Consider the following 21307-nt stretch of genomic DNA (forward strand, 5'->3'; position numbering starts at 1 on the left):
CAGAAGGTAATTCAGCTCATAGAACAAAGAATGTCAATACTGAAAGTAAGCTCAGAACAGAAAAGACAAAATGTAAGAGCTCAGAGGAATTTCAGAAGAGAGAATATTGAATGTCAGAGTTGAAAAGGAAACTCAGATCATAAATCAAAGAAGAATGGAAGTAGAAGGGATCTTAGAACACAGAATGTTAAAACTGGAAGGAACTAAGGTTCTAAGGACATAATCTCTCAGAACAGGAAGGGTCCTTGAAATGCTGAGCCAAGCCTTTTTATATTAGGGGAAAGGACATATAGTAATAGGGGTATCTATGTGATGCAGTGCATAAAGCTTTTGAATCTGAAGTTAGGAAGACTTCAGCTCAAATCTGATCTCGAATATTGACATGCTGTTTGACTATGGCAAGTCAATTAGCCTTGTTTGCCTCAGTTTCCTCATTTATAAAATAAGCTGGAAAAGTAAATGGCAAGCCACTCCAGTGTCTTTTCCAAGAAAACCCCAAATGGGGTCACAAAGGATTAGGTACAATTGCAACAAAATCAACAACACATAGTACTGGAAAGGGGAAAAAAACTTCCCAGAGCCACACAAGTTAGTGTTCAGTGAGGCAACAGGAAGAGCTGAGTCAAATTATGTATCAGACACTAATTAGCTCAGGTACTTTACCTCTGTTTGCCTCACTTTTTTCCACCTTAAAATAAAGATAATAACACCTACCTCCCGGGGTTGTCTTGAGAATCAAATGAGATGATATCTGTAAAATGGTAGCACAGTTGTAGGGGCTCTATCAATATATTTATTCCCTTCCCTTTCCCTGCTACCCTAGGGACAGAGCTAAACTAAAATAAAGATTAGTTCACACAATGAACTTTCACACATACCCCTAAAGTCAACTCATTCTCCACAAATCCATAGGAGGAATACTAGAAGTTTTCAGAAAGTCCTAGTTTCATCCCCCAAATTCTCCATATCCACCATCACTGACCTGTGCCTGAAATCCAAACACTAGCATGACATTAGTATGTCATCATGGAGAAATTGCTAGCCTTGGAGCCAGGAAATTTGGGTTCAAATGACCCACTTCCCCACCCTGAGACTATGTTTTACATCCAAAGTCATTATCTCATTGGCACCACCTGGGAGGGAGGCAGGACATGGATTACTCATCCTTCTTGTGCATATGGAGGAACTTCATTTAGGCTCAAGCAAGGGGAGAGATTTATGCCAAGTCATACAGAAGTAACAATAAACCAGGACTAAAACCCAAGACTAATCTACAACTCAGAGCTGTTTCCATTAGAGCATTCATTGACTAGCAAAAAGGGGTTTTGAAGCCATATGTTCCTCCTTGATTCCTGAATCTACTTTTTTGTTCTACCCAGTGCCCGGGTCACATGTCAGAAGGTCATTGCCCACAAGATGTTTGACCATGTGGTTCTGGTGTTCATCTTTCTCAACTGCATCACAATTGCCCTGGAGCGACCTGACATTGACCCTAATAGCACAGTAAGTACCTCCATTCACCCCAGAGACCAAGACAACTCCTTTCACTGGCTTTCATCTCTGGGCTCAATGTAGTTCACCATAAAGTAACCTTGGGTATAGCCACAATCCTGTCTTTATTGGAAGCAACAGTTCTTTGTCTTGGGAGGGACTGGAATGTAAGTTCTTTGAGGGCAGGCACTATTTAATTTTTGCCTTTGTATTACCAGACCCAAGCATTTTACAAATCCTTGTGGACTGATCGATTTTCCTTCAGAAAGCAGGATGGTTTCTCTTCCCCCTCCCTTCAAAAACACACACATATACATACTCAACCTTCCTTCAAATTGGATTTTGGCTTGACTGAATTATCCAGGCAAAAGACTCAGGTGTGATCAAGCTATTCAACAGAAGAATACTCCTGAGTGACTCAAACCGATTTTCCAGCACTGCCTGTCCTTGAATGTAGGTCTCCATCACCCTGCAGAGACAGCCCTGCCATTGCTGGCTTTACCAAGAGTCTCCAACAGGGCAATACATATGATAAAGGAATGGACAAATGTCAAAAACTGGAAAAAACCCTAAATATTCTCTAATTTAACATGTCCATCTCCATTTTACAAATAGGGAAACTGAATCTAGAAGGTAGGGATTGCCCCAAATTAAGTCAATGGAAGAACCAAAATTAATATAAATCTCCCATCTCAGAGTCTAGGACTTTTTCAATGACAGCTTCAATCTTGGAGACATTCTGCTCTTAGAAGTTTATAGCATGAATGCTCCCTCCCATTTACTGAGGGTCAGTATAGCTCTAGTTCACTAGTTCTTTGGGTCCCCATTGTCAGGAATTCTCATATCATGTCCCTTCCTTCCAGGAGCGAGTCTTCCTGAGTGTTTCCAATTACATCTTCACAGCAATCTTTGTGGCTGAAATGATGGTGAAGGTATCTAGCATCAAGGTTTTCTTTTTGAATCGATGAGGGCACAGAGAAGGAAAAGGGGTAGGAGGTGTGGGGGGGGAGGTTCAGCATGGGTCTTGCCCAGCATGGTATATGATTTCAAAAGAATTTAGAGTATGGCCCACAAGAAGACCCCAAACTTTCATTTATCTCTATGACTGTCTCTAAGTCCACCTCTCCCCATCTACTCATTGCCCTGAAATTTCCTTCCCACAGAATATCTCACCTGTTAAAATCCCATTTGTTCTATAAGACCCAACTCATGCACCATCATTTCTGAGAAAGCTTCTTCCCTAATTCCCCCTCACCAGAAAAGGTTTCTCCTCCCTCTGAAATCTCCCTGAAATTTCTATGCCCCCCATGATCTGGAATGACAGTTATTGATGTCTCATCTTTATTACTAGATTATGAGATTCATCCTGGTTATACCTCACATGTCCACTATAGGGTGCTATCTATCCACCTATCCATTCAACAAACATCAATTAACTCCCTAGTAAGAGAGAATTCTTCTGTAGATGTATAAAGTATATATTCTGTTCAATAATTCTGAGAGGGAGACAGTGCAAGCATTCATATCCCCAATTTACAGATGAATCAACCAAGGCTGAGAAGGGTGAAACAACTTAAGTCATAAGTTTCAGATCTGAGATTTCAACTCAGGACTCTTGTCTTCAAGTCCAAAGCTCTTTTGACCATCCCATTTTATCTCACTATGTGTCAGGACCCAAACTAGGACTTGGAGGAGATATAAAGATAAGTAAAACATAAATAAGGGTTGTATATGCAGCATGCTTTCAGTAAATGCTTCCCACATGGCTGCACATGCAGTATTCCCTCAATAATATCCTTGAATGACAATATCTGTGACTCTATTCCCAGATGGTGGCCCTGGGCTTTTTCTCTGGGGAGAACAGCTATCTGCAGAGCAGTTGGAATGTGCTGGATGGACTACTAGTCTTTGTCTCCATCATCGACATCATTGTCTCCATGGCCTCAGCTGGTGGGGCCAAGATTCTGGGCATCCTCCGGGTCCTGCGATTGCTGAGGACCCTAAGGCCACTTCGGTATGTACTGGGCTCTGGACTGAATACAGCATGAAGTTGTGCCCTTGGGAATGGTACCCCAAAGAAGGTCCTTTCAAAATAAAAAAGACTATTAAAACAAAGTGAAACTTGCAAGGCAAAGCAGACAAGGATGTTAGTGGGCAACATAGGTTTTCTCCATTTACTCTCAATTATCTAAGGGTAAATGACCCAGTATATGACTTATTTAAGCCTTTTCATTATGTCTCCACTTCTCCATCCTGGTCCTGGCCAGTCTGGAGCCCCTAAGGATTATCAGAAGGAAAAAAAGAAAAGAGGATTAGATACATGTTCATTTGCTTGATGTTGAGCTGAAAATGAATCGAGATAAAACTATAATAAAATAGCTACCATTTATGTAATGCTTTAAAGTTTGCAAAATGCTTTACATACATTGACTCACAAAAACCAAATGAAATAGGTGCTATATTCCTGTTTCCTAGATAAGAAAACTGAAGCTGAGATTTAAATGAGTTGTCCTGAGTCACAGAGCTAAGTGTCTGAGGCAAGATTTGAACTTGACACTTCCCTGACTTCAAGTCTTGTATTCGATCCATTTTGTGACCTAGCTGCTGCTAGTCACTACTCATTGGCAGTGCTGGCTGAAGGACTTCTCTCCTTCCTCTCCTTAGCATCTCTGATTTTCTTCAAAACCCAGATCAAATGCTACCTTTACAATAAGCCTTTCCTAGCTCCTCAAATGCTAGATCCCTCCTGCCTATACTGTATGTAACTTGTGTATGCCTATTTATTTTTATTTTGTATGCCCTATTAGAATGTGAGCTCTGTGTTTCTCCAACTTTTATAACAAGATCTACAAAGGATAATTAGTCTATCAATCACCTGATGGCTAGACCAAGACACTGAGATAAGGGACAGCCGTACTCACAAAAAGAATAAGATGGCAATATGAGGAATACTAGGCATGCCATCTTCTCTCCTACAAATATCTCCCCAACCAAACTGAAATTCTACTCTTACAAAGTCATCCTTTTCACCTTTAAGAGACCTATGTGGGCATATAGTTTGTGCCTGATAAGGAAGTCCACTGAGCCTTTATTGTTTCATACCCTAGCAGAGATTAGTTGATTGCCAATGAGCACAAGATAATTCAGCAAATAGAACACTAAATGGGCATTGTGGGAAATGAGTTAGGTGTTTCAAGTTATGTGCTCAGTCCTCAGGGCCATCTTAGAATATTTAATCTATCTCCAAAGGTACCTTCCAAATCCTGAGTTCTGGAGAGCAGCCCTCTTAAGAGGTCAGTGTCCCCAGAAAAGCCTATACCGGCTTCTAAGAGTCAACTGTTAAATTTTCAGTGTGAGCATTTACACCTCATAAATCACCAAATGCTACAGTGCAGGATTGAATTATTGTTTGTTGATTGTCTGGATTTAAGCAAGTGATGAAGAAAACCCTAATAATGCAAATTAACTTTAAATGTGTACCATGTATACTTTTTTGTGTTGGAGAGCTGATTAAATATTTTCCCATCACATCCCTGTCTAATGACAGCATCTATCAATAGTTTTAGGGAATGGCAGACCTTAAGAAGACATTAGAGATCTAATCTAATGTCCTTATTTTATAGTAGTAACTCCTTGCTCTGCAGTTTTTAATCCTAAGGAAAATGTCTGATGAGCTATGGGAAAACAATCAAAAACTAGTATTTAATTAAAAATTTTTAAATATGGAAAAGGGTACAGTGTCCATTAATAGGTATACAAAGTATTTTGTCCTTTGTGTCTTTTTCCAAAAGGGAATTTTCTTTTGAAGTTGATGTATTAACCTAACAGTATAATCAATTAGTACATGGATCCCCATGATCCAGTGCCACTAATCCCAAAGTGGCAGCCACATTCTTCATAGACAAGCCTAGTTGTCCATTTCTTACACTTTGAATTATGAGTGATCTCCATAGACATCTGTTATCCATGAGATACTTTCCCTTTGCCAAACTGTCCAACTTCCATTTGTTGGCTTCCCTTCATATAGTCTCAATGTGAGAAGAATAATCTCCAAGGCAGAATCAGCTGATCCAAATCATTTGTTATGGTGGTGATTGGGCAGTCTCTTTAAAAGCCCCAGTTCTGAAGTGAGGAACCCCATGTTAGTTCTATCTTGGGTGTATTTCAGCAAGTGTATGAATCTCTCAATGAAAAGTGAGCTCCCACTCCACTTTATATTTTGCAGTCAGATGGGTATATAAATAACCAATTTACACCTTTGGATTAGTCAATGAGGGAGCAAATGTTACTATTAATGATTAAGAACATGTGAGTTGTCAGAGAGAGAGAAACATCATATGTAATCACACCATCTATCATCCCCATCAGGGGTTCATTGACTAATTCAAGGCTGGGCATAGGGGCCAATAAATCTGTCACCATGCTGATTATATCACTAGTTCCCATGGAGCTGACTTTGTAAGGAATCTTTAAAAGGAAGTGACAGGATAGGAGCAGGGGTAATGGTGGAAAGAACTATACATGCCCTTGATATCTCAGCCAGGGAGTGAGGTAAGAGAGAAATGATCCCAGTTCCTAGAAAATGAAAACCTAAATAGGAAAGCAAAGTATAAGACATGTGGTAGGGGAAGGGTGTGCTGATAAATATTTAACAACCAACTCTCTAAAAATACACAGAACACAAATCTAAATTTAATCACTTTCTTAAGTTTAACAATCAACAAAACAATAAATCAAGCCCTGGTTTGTAGCATTTGTCAAATTCCAAGGTGTAAATGTTCATACTAAAAATAACAATCAACTGGCACAAGCCAGTAGGACCTGACTTCTACAAACCTCTAGGTATGGATCCACCACATAGAAGTAAATCAAGTTGAAGAGATTTGGTGCTTTGTGAGACATTTTGTAGGCCACTTCTATAACCTTTGCTCTGTACAGTTCATTTTAATCAGAAATGCAGTAGCTATAACACTAACCTATTTGCTGTTCCACCATCTCCAAGTTTATGTCTTCACATTGGACATACCCTTGCCTATAAGCTCTCCTCACTTCAACTCCCTTTTATGCTAAATTCAAGTACACGTCTCCTAGGAGACCTTATCTGCTTCTACTTGCTGTAAATGTCTTCCTTTATAAGGTGATCCTTCGTAGACTTCATCTGTGTCCCGAATGTACTGAATTATCCCCATTCAAATGTAAGGTCATTGAAGATAGAGATGGTTTATGTTTTTGTAACTCTGGTGGTTAGCACAGAACCCAGAATACAGTTAAGTGTTTAATAAATACTTGTTGATTCATTGATAATAAACATAGTTATGACCATGAGTTTGCATCATCTACTGAAGACTGATTGTGAAAGATGATGTGTAATTTATTCCCCAACGGTGTGTCAGAGAAGTTGTTATTGAAGTAGGATTATCAAAATGAGTAACAATATCATCTAGAGGCAGCTCCCATAAAGCCTTGAGATCTAGAAAGCACTATATGAATGGGTAGTTAGATGATGCAATGGATAGAGCACCAGGCCTATAATCAGGAAGATTCATCTTCCCAAGTTCAAATTTAGACTCCAATATTTGATAGCTATATGACTATGGGTCATTTACCCTATTTGCTTCAAGTTTTCTCATCTGTAAAATGAGCTGTAGAAGGAAATGGCAAACCACTTTTGCCAAAAACAAAAAACCCAAATGGGAATCACACATGAGTGGAAAAAAAAAACACTCTACCATTTAGCAAAGTGCTTACACATAGTAAGCACTTAATAAATGTGTTTTCATTCATTCATTTCTTTGTGTCTAAGGGCTTAAGGGGTCTAGGGGCTCAGACACTTGATGACTCTAATAACTAGTGCTACCTTGTAATCGGGTTGGAAACTAGATTACAAAAAGAATGCCAGAGATAGATACTAATGTTCAAATTTTGTTCTTAATTTGTTATAATATCTTGGTTCAGGGTGATCAGCCGAGCCCCAGGTCTCAAACTGGTGGTGGAGACCTTGATATCATCCCTCAGACCCATTGGAAATATTGTCCTCATCTGTTGTGCCTTTTTTATCATCTTTGGTATTCTTGGAGTTCAGGTAAGAGTGTTTGCACTTGCTGGCACAGTGTAGGTTTGTCAGTGCTATGACAGAAACCTGGAGGCACAGCTGCTAGGCCAGCTCTGCCACAAATTCAGTGTGTGATCTTGGCCAAAGCTGTTATCATCCCTGAGCTTCAGCTAATCTCACACTTAATACCTCTGTGACAAATGATACTGTCTCAGGGAAGAAGGGTGGTCAAGGAAGAGAAAGAAAATTTGGAACTCAAAAAACTTTTTAAAAATGAATGTCAAGTTAACTAGGCTTGATGTTTTTGGATGTGTTTCTGTTTTGGGTTTTTTTTTTTAGGTTTCTGCAAGGCAAAGGGGTCAAGTGGCTTGCCCAAGGCCACACAGCTAGGTAATTATTAAGTGTCTGAGGCCATATTTGAACTCAGGTACTACTGACTCCAGGACCAGTGCTCTGTTCACTGCACCACCTAGCCACCCCCTGTTTTGGGTTTTTTTAAGTCTCTTTTAGTCTACAAGTCTTTGGCCACTTTCATTTCTTAGCCTGAGTCATATATTTAAACATATCTTCCACCAGCTTTCTCTATGCTTTTGCACTGAAATCCCAGAATATAAAGTATGTGCTGGTTTAATTTTTTTCCATTATTGTGTTTTGTTTTTAATTATATTTTTTCAGCTATCTAAAAAATGAATGTTAAAATTGTCTTTAGTATAACTGGAGAAAAAATAAATTATTGTTAGAAAGAAACACTAAATTTCCTTGGACCTTGAGTTTCTTCATCCATCAAATGAGGAACCTGAGCTAGATATGCTCAGAGGTCCCTTCTACCCTTAGATCTAGGATCCTGAAGAAGTTAGATTAGAATAGGCATTCTTAAACTTAAATTTCAGGGGGGGTTCATGAATTTGGAAGGGAGGAAAGCATCTTTATTTCAATATAATTTTGTTTCATTTGTATTCCCATTCATTTTAATTTATGGATTTAGAAACCTTGTTCTGAGAAAAGGTTCCTACTTCATCAGACTGTTAAAGGGATCCTTGACATTAAAAAAAGATTAGGAATGCCTAGATTAGATATGGCCCCCTTCCCAGATCTAGCATCCTGTGATTCTATTTCTGCGAGAAAATTAGACTCAATATCATGAATTCCATTTGGTGGATAAGAAAATTAAGGCCTAGGAGGGCTCTGGTTAGGCTGTATTTTCCCATCTCTAAATCTTTTCCCTTGCCCTTCCTGCCCCTACCCCCCATCTTTGAAAGAAATGCCTTTTACATAATACAACAGTTTTTATAATCCCTTCTTTCCCTCAAGGCCTAATTCCATTATCACTTCTTTGCAAGCCCTCCTTGGCCACCCCCACCTCCAAAAATCAATTTATCCTGGCATTTTTCCCATACCCTTTCACTCACCTTTATATTTGTAGACATGTTTGTCTCTTCCCTTTTCCATCCACCAATTATATTGTAAACTCCCTTGAGAATAAAGTTTGTCATAACCATCTTTGCAGTCCTAACATCCAATGTTTATTAGGCCTTTTGTGAGTGTTTCTTACTCATGAACATTAGTTGAGTTGTTGTCTCTTCATTCTAGCTCTTCAAGGGTAAGTTTTATTACTGCGATGGGCCAGATACTCGAAACATCACCACCAAAGACGACTGCTGTGCAGCCCATTACCGTTGGATCCGACGCAAGTACAACTTCGATAATCTGGGTCAGGTGAGCACCAGGTCAGGCAGACTGGGTCCACAGAGCATAGGCTCAGCGTCTTCCAACCTGTTCCTTCTGGACCTGGCTTCTCCCCTACACAGAATGCCACATCTAGGAAGAACCCCCCCTCCCCAATGAAAAATTTCTGCCATGATCAGAGACAGACAAAAAAGGGAATTAGACCCTCAGCAGCAATTTAGGATTTAGATGTTTTCTTAGTCCATCAAGGGAGTATAGATTGGACACAGATGACTCAGCAGTATCTTAGATAATCTAGTGGATAGGTTGAATGTTGAACTTGGAATCAATATGACTTAAGTTCAAATCCCTTCTCACAGACATATTGTCTGTGTAACCCACAATTAAACTCTCAGACTTCCTAGCCTTATCTGTAAAATGGGGATAATAATATTACCCACCTCATAGGGTTGTTGTGATGGTCAAATGGAATAATCTAGGTAACAGGTAGATCATATGCCATTTTTAAGTGCTACATAAATGTTAACTGCAGGAATAGTAGTACTAACTGTCAAATTATCTAGGCTGGAAGAAGCTGGGGCTACAACACTTCTGAGTAAGGTATTGTCTATCATTGTTGGTGATGTAGGACTAGATTATAAGCTCCCTGAGGACAGACTACTGTTATTTTAATTAGTTATAGCCCCAGCATTTGGCACATTGAAAAGCACTTAATAAATGTTTATTAGATTATCATTGGATGAAAGGAAAGATGCCTGGCTGAGATCCCAGTTTTGTTTATCTGACTCAAGTGCTAAAACCTGCCAGATCAATAAACCATATCTGGGTCCAGCATCATTGCCTTGCAGTCATCTATTGTTCTGTTTCCTAGCCTTTCCCTGGACTGTACCCTCCCATCTCCATTGCTTTGCTCACATCATGCCCCATGCCCCAAATCTATTTTCTCCACCCCTACCACAATAATAATCTCAACCTGTAGATGCCAACCCCCTTTCCTTCAAGACTTGATTTAAATTCTCCCTTTTTCAAGTTTTCTCTCCTCTCATTTCCTCATTATTGAAAATTATCTCCCCCTCCTCAAATTTCTCCTAGCACTTTGCCTAGACCTCTCCTTAGTCTCATTCATCTTTGAGTCATCATTGCATTATTTTTTGGTACATGTTTTCTTCTTCCCATTGAATATGAGCTACTTGAGAGAAGGACCTGTGTCATCTTTTTCTGGCTTTCCCAAGTGTTCAACATAAGGCTTGCATAGAATAGGCACTTTCTGCATTCAAATGCTAACCCTACCACTAAATGTCTATCAATTTCCTTATCAGGGAATCCAGGGAATTAGATTAGAGAATTTCTAACATCCCTTCCAACTCCAAACCTATGAGCCTATGTTCCCTACAGCACTGGATTTGGAGTCAAAGGGCCTCCATTTGAATCTCAACTCCATCATTTACTCTCCCCTACCTAACTTTGGGCCAAACAACCTACATCCCTAAGCCTCTGTTCCCTTACTTAGAAAATGAAGGATTTGGGCTAAGATGACTTCTGAAGTCCCTTCCAACTCTAATTCATAATCTACTTCTATGATCCATTAATAAATAAATGGTGAAATTAAATTTACTTAAAGTTGTCCTCTGCTAAAGGTTTCTCCCATAATCTAGGTCCCTTAAATATCTCTTCCCTCACAATGACACCATCTAGATGCTTTGAGTTCTGATATTCCTGCCCCCTTTTTCTTTTAGAAATGTGGAAGATCTTGAGTTTTAAGAAAATCTGTTTATTAGCTAGAAAAGAGCAAATTCACAAAGTATCCAGAGGACACACGAGAATTATAGTACTAACAAAATGACCATCAGAGTTAAGTGGGAACACGGAGATCAGCCCCCACAATACTTCTGTTTTCCAAAGGGCAAACTGAGGCCCAGAGAGGATAAATGACTTATTCAAAAATTATACTGCAAGTTGATGAGAGAGAGCTGTAAAATCAGGAATCCTGACTACTGCTCAGGGATTTTTTTTAAACTTTAGCAAGGTTCCTTCCTACCTATAATCTTTTTATAGACTGTTAGAGCTTTAAGCCCTGATGAAGTACAACAAGTTGAGAACTCTAGCTCCCCTCCTCTGAATTAGTGAAGAGTGGGAGGTGCATGGGATGGTTGATTGTAGAATTGGACATCCACAGATCGTGACTCCACTTCTCCCTGTCTTTCCTGGGCCAGGCTCTCATGTCCCTTTTTGTACTCTCGTCCAAGGATGGCTGGGTGAACATCATGTATGACGGCCTGGATGCCGTGGGCATCAACCAACAGGTACCTAGGGGGTCAGAGATGGCAATGTTTCCCATGGGACAGTGTAAATCCCAGTGTATTTTTAGAAAAGTAAGGTCTTCCTCCCTCTTATTGCCCCCCAAAATGTCCCACCTTCTGCCCTTTTCTATCACACTTAGGGCTTTCAAATCAGTATGCCACTGAAATCCCAAAATACACACACACACACACACACACACACACACACACACACACACTTCCAGAGGTAGGCATTGCTGCCATCCAGGGAGTAAAGTCAACTTCCCCTAATTAGTGAACAGTTAGGTAGCTGTGTGACTTTGGGCAAGTCACTTAACTCTGCCTCGCATCCCCAGTTGTCCTGATTCATATCTGGCCACTGGACCCAGATGATTCTGGAGGAGGAAGTGAGACTGGTGACTTTGCCCAGAACCCCCTCACTAAACTCCAGTTCACATTCATGTCATGGCATCACCTCTTCTGATGTCATGTTCCTATTGGAGAATGAAGGACAAACATCATCATCATCATCAAAGCCAACCTCCCCTAGGTAGAAATCTATGCAATGCATCTAGCACTAAGGAAGGCCTCCAGCCCCAAAATAGCTCTTCATGATGCCTGAAATTCCGATTTCCTTCCTTTGATCTATTACAAAAATTCTGATGCCCATGACCAAGGTCATTCTGTATGCCACCTTAAACCATCAGTCCCTTAGCAAGTCAGAGCCAGCCCCCACCCCCCCCCGCCCCAGGAAGAAAACAGAAGATTGACTGGATAGGGGGAGGTGAAGCAATACCAAAAAATAACAATAATAATAATAATAAGTCCTGAAATAGAATGGGTTGGGGCACAAAGGAATACAGACTTTTGGGGACATGGGTATATGACTCTGGGGACCAGGCATTGCTTTATGCCTGGCTCAGACCATGACCCACTTGGACCTTTCCCTTCCTTTCACTCCTGCCCACTCCACGGGTGATCAGCCCATCCAGAACCACAACCCCTGGATGTTGCTGTACTTCATCTCCTTCCTGCTCATCGTCAGCTTCTTTGTCCTGAACATGTTTGTGGGCGTGGTGGTGGAGAACTTCCATAAGTGTCGGCAGCACCAGGAGGCGGAGGAGGCACGGCGGCGGGAAGAGAAGAGGCTTCGCAGGCTAGAGAAGAAGCGTAGGAGTAAGGCGATATACGTGTCCGGTCGGTAGATTGCGTTACCAAGTAGACTCATTCTGAGCCCTGCCTGTTGAGAAAAAAAAAAACAACACCTTGTCTTGGTTTGTGGACTTGGGGGAGGTAGGGCTCTAAGTCACAGGCCACTCAATCATGCCCTGGACAAGCTTTGCTGAGACTCTAGCCATGTCCACATGTGGCCTGTAGGACAACCTATGGAATCATCCCTACACACACACACACACACACACACACACACACACACACACCCCGCAAGTTGTGTTTTCTGAGCATACCCACCACATTCACAGTTGGAAAGCCTGGATTTTTTTTTTCTCCAAGCCGACATCCTCATCGAACCTGGTGGGGTCCCGCACATAAGGTGCTTAGGATCTCTGAGTCAGTTTGTGGCCTTGGAAAAGGATGTCTTGTATGTTAGCAAATACATATGGTAATTAACACTCAAAGATGGAACCAGGTCAACCTCTGAAGGCATCAGGATTCCCTCTCTATCTGGAGGATAACCAGAGAGACCTCTGTGTCCTGAGACTTAGAGTGGCCTGTGTTTTCTCTCTTTCTCTCTCTCTCTCATTTCCGGTTTGATCATGTTTGCATTCTTCTTTCTCCCAAGCAGTGAAGATGTTGTCCATGCATGTCCCTGCATGCACCCAATACCCTGGGGTGGAGGACAGGGTACATTTCAAGATGTGACTGTCCATAGAGTAGCCACTGGAAGTGATACTGGTCCATTGACTCACAGTGCTCAGGATAATAGTAGGATAAAGAAGACAAGACTGCATGGAAATGCTCCCATGACTGAGGAGTAGGATTCTTCAATAGGCTTCAGATAAAAATCATAGAATCTTGGGCCTGGAAGAGAACTCAGAGATCAGCTAGCCAAACCTACTCTCCAGTGTCAGAATCCTCTCTATATCCTCTCTGACTCAATAACACATCCTCTGCTTGAATACCTCAAGGGTCAGGGACCCCCCTTGTGGAATAATAGAACTCGTCCCATTGGGGAAATAACACTAGTTATTGAGGCTACTTTCATAATAAGGAGTTAGAACTTAATTCCTTATCATTTCCTTCCTTTGTTATTAGTTCTGCCTTCTGGCACTCATTCAAAGGAAGTAACTGCGGACTCTAGATCTTCTCCATGCTAAACACTTTCAATTCCTTCAAGTGATTTTCATAGAAAATGATTTCAAGTCCCCTTAGACAAAGATACTTGCCATTTTTCTTTTTTCTCCTTTTCTTTTCTTGTCTATTCTTCTCTTCTTTTTCTTCTTCTTCCCCCTCACTACTTGTATGACTTTGGGCAAGACACTTAACCTCCCTGGGCCTCAGTTTCTTTATCTGTAAAATGAGAGTTCCTGTTGCTTTGATTCTCCTAGTCTCTTTAATTTTCTCCTCTTCTTCATCTCCTTTTGCTCTCCTTCCTCCCCTTCTTTTTTCCCTTCTTTCTCCCCACATTCTGTTTTCTCCTTGTTGTTATCATTCCTTTCTTCCTCCTTGCTTTCTCCTGCTTCAGTGGGATAGAGTGGGGGAAATACAGAACTTGGGTTGGACTGCCTTGTTCCTTACTGCCTGTGATGTTGGGCAAATCACTCTAGTTCCCTGAACCTAACTTACTCCTCTACAAAATGAGGGACTTGTGATCTGTGATCTTCTTTTTTCCTTTCCTTCTCCTCTATTTTCCTCCTATAGATTTATTAGCACCTTCTCCAGGAAGTAGGGAGAAGTCACAAAGTCCTTTTATTTGTTAGTGTTACCTTTACAGTTGTATTGAGCTTTTCCAGCTTAATTACATAGGCAGGAAAACTAAGGTGTGAACAAGAAAGAACTGGTAATGAAGAATATAGTTCAGCATAGGGAACAAAGGGAGGTAAGACATAGATGCACACAGAGCCCTGAAGACAGAAGCATTTCCTGGTATGCTAGAGACTAGAAAGCCCCTGTCTATTGGCTTCAGCAGGGAACACATTAGCAAGCTCAGCATTGGGGGTGTATCTATTATAAAGTTTGTGTCTTTAAGTAAATTATAAAATCTCACTGCTCCCTTGTAGTAGAGAGGACTTCATTGGAATAGTTTCTGATCTCTGAGGTCCCAGTTCCACTGAAATGTCCAGCCCTTTGTCAGTGAAGATGCCAAGGAGACAAGTCAAAGGAGAAACCTAGGGTGCTTACCCTTAGGGAGCTCTGTCTGGGGAAGCAGAGAAGGTAGAGACCTTCCATTTAGGAAGTTCCCAATTTGTGACAGATAATTACATTGACTGATATATTAAGACTTACTATGTTCCAGGAGGTTTGCTAAGCTCTAAGGATATGAAAGTGAGAAAACAAGAAGACCTCTTTTCTCAAGGAGCTTAACATTCTAATGGAGGAAAACAATATCCAAAGGGGAGGTTGGAAGAGGGAGAAGGGGGAGGAGGAAATAGCTACATACAGCCAAGACATATAGTAAATAAGTTGTATAGACCTGGGAGTGAACCAACAAGGCAGTGGCAATTCAGGGAAGGACTCATTCCTTATCTAGTTGGGTCCAAGGGTATAATCATCCTCAGAGAGGCAAGGAAATTGGTGTGTAAATGGGTCAGACCAGAGAGAGTTGGGAAGAGGAAAGAGGAGTGAGCAGAGAGATGGGACTTCTGATGACATACTGGTCCTGAAGAGACAAAGAAGGTGATCCAACTCATTCTCCAGAAATTCATCCTTTAAAGGGAATCCACAGAGTTCCATACCTTTCTCTAAAAGTGTTCTTGATCTGGACTAAGGAAAAGAAGTAACAGCTAGAGAGCTTATACTATAGAGAAGAGAAAGAAGGGAAGATCAAGACCTTTTCCTTGGGGATTTCACAAATAGGGGCTGAGGGAAGAGGAAGAGAGGACTGAGTGAGAATAGATCCGTATTGTATCCTTGAGAAGATCTCATTCAAGGGGTGGGGAGGAGGAGTAGTTTAGAGGATAGTATCACATAAGTATAGAGACTGTTAATGTAGTGGGAAGGCAAGGAAACAAGAGTTAAACGTGGTGAGGATAGTCTAGGAAGGCATCTGAAAAGAAGTAGGCACTAAAAGCTTTGGAGAATCAAAAAGGAGCAGAAAGATTTCCTAGATAGATAGGTAGATAGATAGATAGATAGATAGATAGATAGATAGATAGACAGATAGAAAGATGATATATGAATGTTTAGACAGATGAATGAATGGATGGATATATATGATAGACTGGTAGAGAGAGATTATAGATGGATGGATGGATGGATGGATGGATGGATGGATGAATAAATAAGTGGACAAGAGTGTGTGATTTTTAGAACATTTGCATTTCCCTCTCAAAAGTTAAAAACCATTTCCCTTGTTTTCCAGGCATCCTTCCTAACACAGGTATTTTCCTGGCCTTGTAGGGCACTCACCTTCCTGCCTTCTTTGCTTTCTAGCATTTCCTAAAGAGGCAAATATCAGAGCAGCTCAGCCGGTGCTATTAGGCCAGAGGGGCCAGTGTTTCTGAGAGGAAGCCTTGAGCTTCCCTGACTCTTCTTCTTCCAAAGTAAGACAGGTAAAAGGAACCTTTGGAGAAAAGAGGTTGTCAGAAAAGGATTAAAATGTGGAAGGGAAGCAACAAACTCAAAGAAGATTTAGGGGAAGAGTCCACTAGCTCCTCCTCCCTGGCCTGTTGAGCCCTGTCCACCTCAGCACAGCCCTAGCTGCCACTGAGAGCTCAATCAGCCAACAGGTATTCTTGAAGTACCTACTATGAGCTGGGCCTTGAGCTGGGGAGGAGTTTCTATTCTACTCAGGTTTGAAAAGTGGATTTTGTAGAGATAATGACGCTCAGTGTGAAGGCCAGGGCAGAAACAAGAAGACGCTGCCCCTGCCTTCGATTTTTGGCCTTCTAGCATCACTGAGGACGTGCTTGATTGCTTCCCTCTTCCTACTCCATTGGGCTCACCGCTATTCTGCTCCAGAATGTTCTCTTAGCCTTGGACCTCCTATATTCCACCCTCTCCTTAGCTACTGGGGCTCCTTAGCATGCTTAGCAGGGTTTCAAGGAGCATGTGTGTGGATATTGAGTCTCAGGTGCCTTCCTCAGCCTTTGAGACCCTGCTTGATGGAGAACTCTTGAATTGGTCCAATAGGAAGCTGCTATATATCCCTTAGATTAAGCCCCTTTGCTATTCCAAGTATCCCCTGGATTAAGGACTTGACACTTGGCTTTTTCCCCATAGCAGCTGACTGCTGCATGGATCACAAATCCTGAATCATGACCCCAAACCACTTATCCCTCCCTCCTACCATAACCTCTGCATAAGCTTCCCACACACACACTCAGCCTCTGCCAGTGCATGTTGCATGTGTATGGTGATAACCTGGTATGCCCATGGTATATGAGTACCTTATGACCATCAAATGTTTCCCTCTGGCTTTCTTTGGGGTTTCCAAACTGTAACTTCTTTGCCATATACTGATCAACTTAGTTGTGCCCCAGATGGCTCTACTGATGTTTCCTCCTTTTCCACACCTCCTCCTCTAGTGACATCTGAAATTCAAGCTTTAGCCATCATACTTGCTGGATGTATGACTCTAGGCAAGTCACTTCCCAGAGAGGTAACATGAAAAGAGTGTTGGATTTAAGATCCTACTTCCATTGTTACCCTGGGCGAGTCAAGTGACCATCAGTTTCCTTAGCCATAAAATGAAGATTTTAAAAAAACTCTCCCCCTTAAAGGGTTATTGTGCTCATTCAGTGTAGGGAATATTTGTAAAATGCCTTACAGATCTTAAAGCTATTGATTTTTGCCAGTTCTGCAATCCTAGGCTCACCTTATATCTGAGAAGAGACTTTCCTTATTGAGTGACTGGTTTGTAGGTACTTAGTCTGTGTTTTTTTATAGTGGTTACTCACATACATAGAAAGTTTTCCTTTATCTCTACCCACAACCAAGAAGAAGATGGAATTCTCCTATCCCCATCCCTCACCACTAATACAGGGTCTCTTGACCTTTTTGTTGCAGAGACCACTTTGGGCAGTCTGGTGAAAGTTTATTACCTGCATCGTTAATTGAAGAAAATGCTCAGTTTCATTTAGAAGTTAGTGAAGATGTAGATGTCATACTTTCTCCTCTATTCAAGTTCCCTGATACCCTGAAATCTTCCATGGGTTCCAGGTTAAGAGTAATTGCTCTAATACCATAATAACTCAAACCAATCCCCAACCACATTAAAATATTTATATACAGCTTTAACATTTGCATAGTGTTTTCCTTATAAGATAGGTACCATTATTGACCCCATTTTACAGATGAGGTAACTGAGGCAAAGAGAAATGACTTGTAAGTATCTAAGGAAGAATTCAAACTCAGGTCTTTCTGACATATAGTCCAGCACTCTTATCTATTAGGCCACCTAGAGAATCACTTCCTTGATTCTCAGCTTTGAAGTATAGTCAGACCCATTCGTTGTCATCAAAACTGATGTTGAGGGGCCAAAGCTAGGATGGCATTTGTGGCCCATTGGGTCAGCAGGCACTGGATCCAAATCTCCCTACAATCCTTTTTTTCTGGGCACAGAATTATAGACTACATAGAATTATAGAGATAGAATCGAGATGGGAAAAGAACACTGTATCTTTTCAGAATTCCTGAGTTCGAATCCCACTTCTGAAGAGGACTGACTACTTGTGAAACCTTGAGTGAATCATTTACCCATCCCAGCCTTCCATTTCCTTATATAAAAAGTGAGGAAATACATGTATTCAAGTCTTTAACTATTGTGATACTATCACTTACTAGCTGGGTTATTGTTGTTGCTGTTCAGTCATTTCTGACTCTTTGTGACCCCATGTGAAATTTTCTTGGCAAAGATTTGGAGTGGTTTGTCACTTGCTTCTCCAGCTTATTTGACAGATAAGGAAACTGAGACTAACAGGGTTAAGTGGTTTGTTCAAGATTACATAGCTAGTAAGTGTCTAAGGCCATATTTGAACTCAGGAAGATGAGTTCTTTCTGACTTCAGATCCAATGATCTATCTGCTGGGCTACCTAGCTGGGTAGTGGTCTCTAAAGCCCCTTCACATAATCCTGTCAACATGAGCTGTAGCAGGTCAAAGAAGCCATCTCTTAATTATTCATATTAATGAGAGGTACAAACAGCACTGGAGGTCTTTGAAATCTAAACATCTATTTGAAATAGACTTTCACCTTTTGATTGGCTCCAATTTACTCCTTCTTCCCCAGGAATCAAGCTTTCCTCTTTAGCAGAAAACACTAGAAAGAAAGAAAAGAATTGTTGGGTCTGGATAATTCCCACATAGAAGACTCTGGCCCTGGATAACTAAGAGCTAGCTGTACAGAGGGATGGTTGTACTTTAGTTATTACTCATTATATAAGGATACTATATACTTAGCTAGGTGGCACATTGGATAGAGTGCTAGGACTAGAATCAGGAAGACCCAAGTTCAAATTTGACCTCAGACACTTATTAGCTATGTGACCTGGGCAAGTCACTTCACTGATTGACTCTGTTTCCTTATCTGTAAAATGAGCTGGAGAAGGAAATGCCCAACCACTCCATTGTCTTTGCCAAGAAAATCCCAAATGTGATCATCAAAAAAAATTAGATGTAACAGAGATGGCTAACAAGGCATATAAGAATATTCAGTTAAAAAAAAAAAAACTCAGCCATTTCTAAAAGTACTGTTGGCAGACACATTCGACCCAAATGCATTCCACAGCCAGGGAGCTGATGTAGCTAAAGTTTTAGATGGGTTTTCTTCTTGTGCTACCCCAAACAAGTCAGAGATGTGGAAACATTTGGTTCTTCAACTTTCTCATCCCCATATTCGCCCCTTCGGTTCTTTCCTCTGGTCCTTTTCCTCATATTTCTGCACTTTCCAATGCAGGCCAGGCCCTGGAAGGCTCAGAAATCCCCAGGAAAAAGGCTGTCTTCATAGGAATCAGGATCTTCAAGTCATTCTATCTGGAAATGTATTCACAAAAGCTTCCTGGGCACAGGGATCGGGTACTTCTGAGAGTTGGGACCGGGAGTCTGGGAGCTGGTGGTGCTGGATAGGCAAGCATTGCATGGTGTGACCCTGTCCAAGACCCTCAGAAGTTCCCGATCTGCCTCCTGGAAGATAAATATCAGGCCCCGATTCCCCAATCGGGAGCCATGGGAAAAGGGCAGGAAGGAAACGTCAGTGGCTGTACCCATCCCTGCTCTGCCATGGCCAGTCTCCAGCACATTCACCGGCCCTGTGCATTCCCTTCTCTCTCCATAGAGGCCCAGCGCAGGCCATACTATGCTGACTACTCGCCCACCAGGAGGTCCATCCACAGCCTGTGCACTAGCCATTACTTGGACCTGTTCATTACCTTCATCATCGGGATCAATGTGATCACCATGTCTATGGAGCACTATAACCAGCCCAAGGTAAGCATCCATTCAGGAAGAAACTAGTACTGAGAGTCAGGAGATCTGGGCCCCAGTTCTCCTCTACTGTTCACTTGAAGAGAAATCCTAAATAATTCTCTTCCATTCTGGGGTAGCTAGGTGGTGCAGTGGATAGAGCACTGGGCCAGAGTCAGGAGGACCTGAGTTCACTTAATAATTACCTAGCTGTGTGATCTTGAGCAAGTCACTTAACCCCACTGCCTTGCAAAAAATAAAAATAAAATAAAATAATTCCCTTTCATTTTCCAAGTCTCCCCATCTTTAAGATTGAAAAGGGCTACTGAGGTTCTTTCTAGATCCAATGTTCTACATATTCTATTTGTCTTAAAGCCCCTTTCAAGTCTAACATTCTATGATCTCTATCCTAAGACTTCTGTCCAAATGAATTCTGGTTAGCAGGCAATTATTTATTATAAACTATGTAGAAAGAACTATGCTAGGATCATCTTGGTTTTAAGTTTCCCTTCAGACCTGATGTTCTGTGACTGTGATTTGGTGATCACTAATCCTCTTCCAAATTTATTACTCATTATCTAAAGAATTAATCTCCAAAGTGAAGTATACAAAATACTTCATGGGTTCAAGGGAGAGAAAAATATTAAAATTTCTATTTCTATTTATTTCACCCTAAAAGTAAGAAAGAAATTAGCTTTATTAATATCTAATATATGGACTCACTTTGTATGGCTGTGAGTCACCTGCATAATGTAAGCTTAACCAATGGAAGAGATCCACAACATGGAGAAAGAGACAGTGGTCTCTCACTCATTTCTTCATCCATTTTCAGTGTATTGCAACACACTGCAGACTAAATGTGCCCAATTAAGTGGGTTTGTGAGTTGAATTATTAAATTTTAATTAAACTAACATTCACAAAATGAACAAGCTGCTTTAAAAGCTGGCTCACACCAGCAATTCTAGTTCTAGGGAGGTTAAGACTGATAGATCACTTGAAGCTTTGAATTATGATAGGACTAAAAGCTGTAAGAGTGTCCACACTAAGTTTGACATGGATATGGTGACACATCTCCACCCAGGATCAGAGAACCATCTAAAGAGGAACAACTGATGCAGATTAGAAATAGAAAATAGATTGAAATGCTCATGCCTATTGCTAGTGGGATCAAGACCACAAGTGGCAATTGTACTATTAACAGAGTAAAACAAAAATTATT

The 21307-nt window shown here is 41.1% G+C and overlaps 1 protein-coding gene across 1 annotated transcript in view; it reads left to right on the plus strand.

Annotated features, from left to right (window-relative positions):
- The window catches only part of CACNA1H (calcium voltage-gated channel subunit alpha1 H), a 446470-nt gene that overhangs the window by 384581 nt on the left and 40582 nt on the right, over positions 1 to 21307 (plus strand). Inside the window, exons 18-25 of the mRNA XM_074197130.1 lie at positions 1380 to 1503; positions 2355 to 2423; positions 3321 to 3505; positions 7447 to 7573; positions 9134 to 9259; positions 11443 to 11532; positions 12492 to 12705; positions 19960 to 20111. Coding sequence (XP_074053231.1) covers positions 1380 to 1503; positions 2355 to 2423; positions 3321 to 3505; positions 7447 to 7573; positions 9134 to 9259; positions 11443 to 11532; positions 12492 to 12705; positions 19960 to 20111 — 1087 coding nt within the window. The remainder of the gene's footprint in view (positions 1 to 1379; positions 1504 to 2354; positions 2424 to 3320; positions 3506 to 7446; positions 7574 to 9133; positions 9260 to 11442; positions 11533 to 12491; positions 12706 to 19959; positions 20112 to 21307) is intronic.

The sequence above is a fragment of the Macrotis lagotis genome, chromosome 8 (assembly GCF_037893015.1).
Source record: "Macrotis lagotis isolate mMagLag1 chromosome 8, bilby.v1.9.chrom.fasta, whole genome shotgun sequence".
NCBI lineage: Eukaryota > Metazoa > Chordata > Mammalia > Peramelemorphia > Peramelidae > Macrotis > Macrotis lagotis.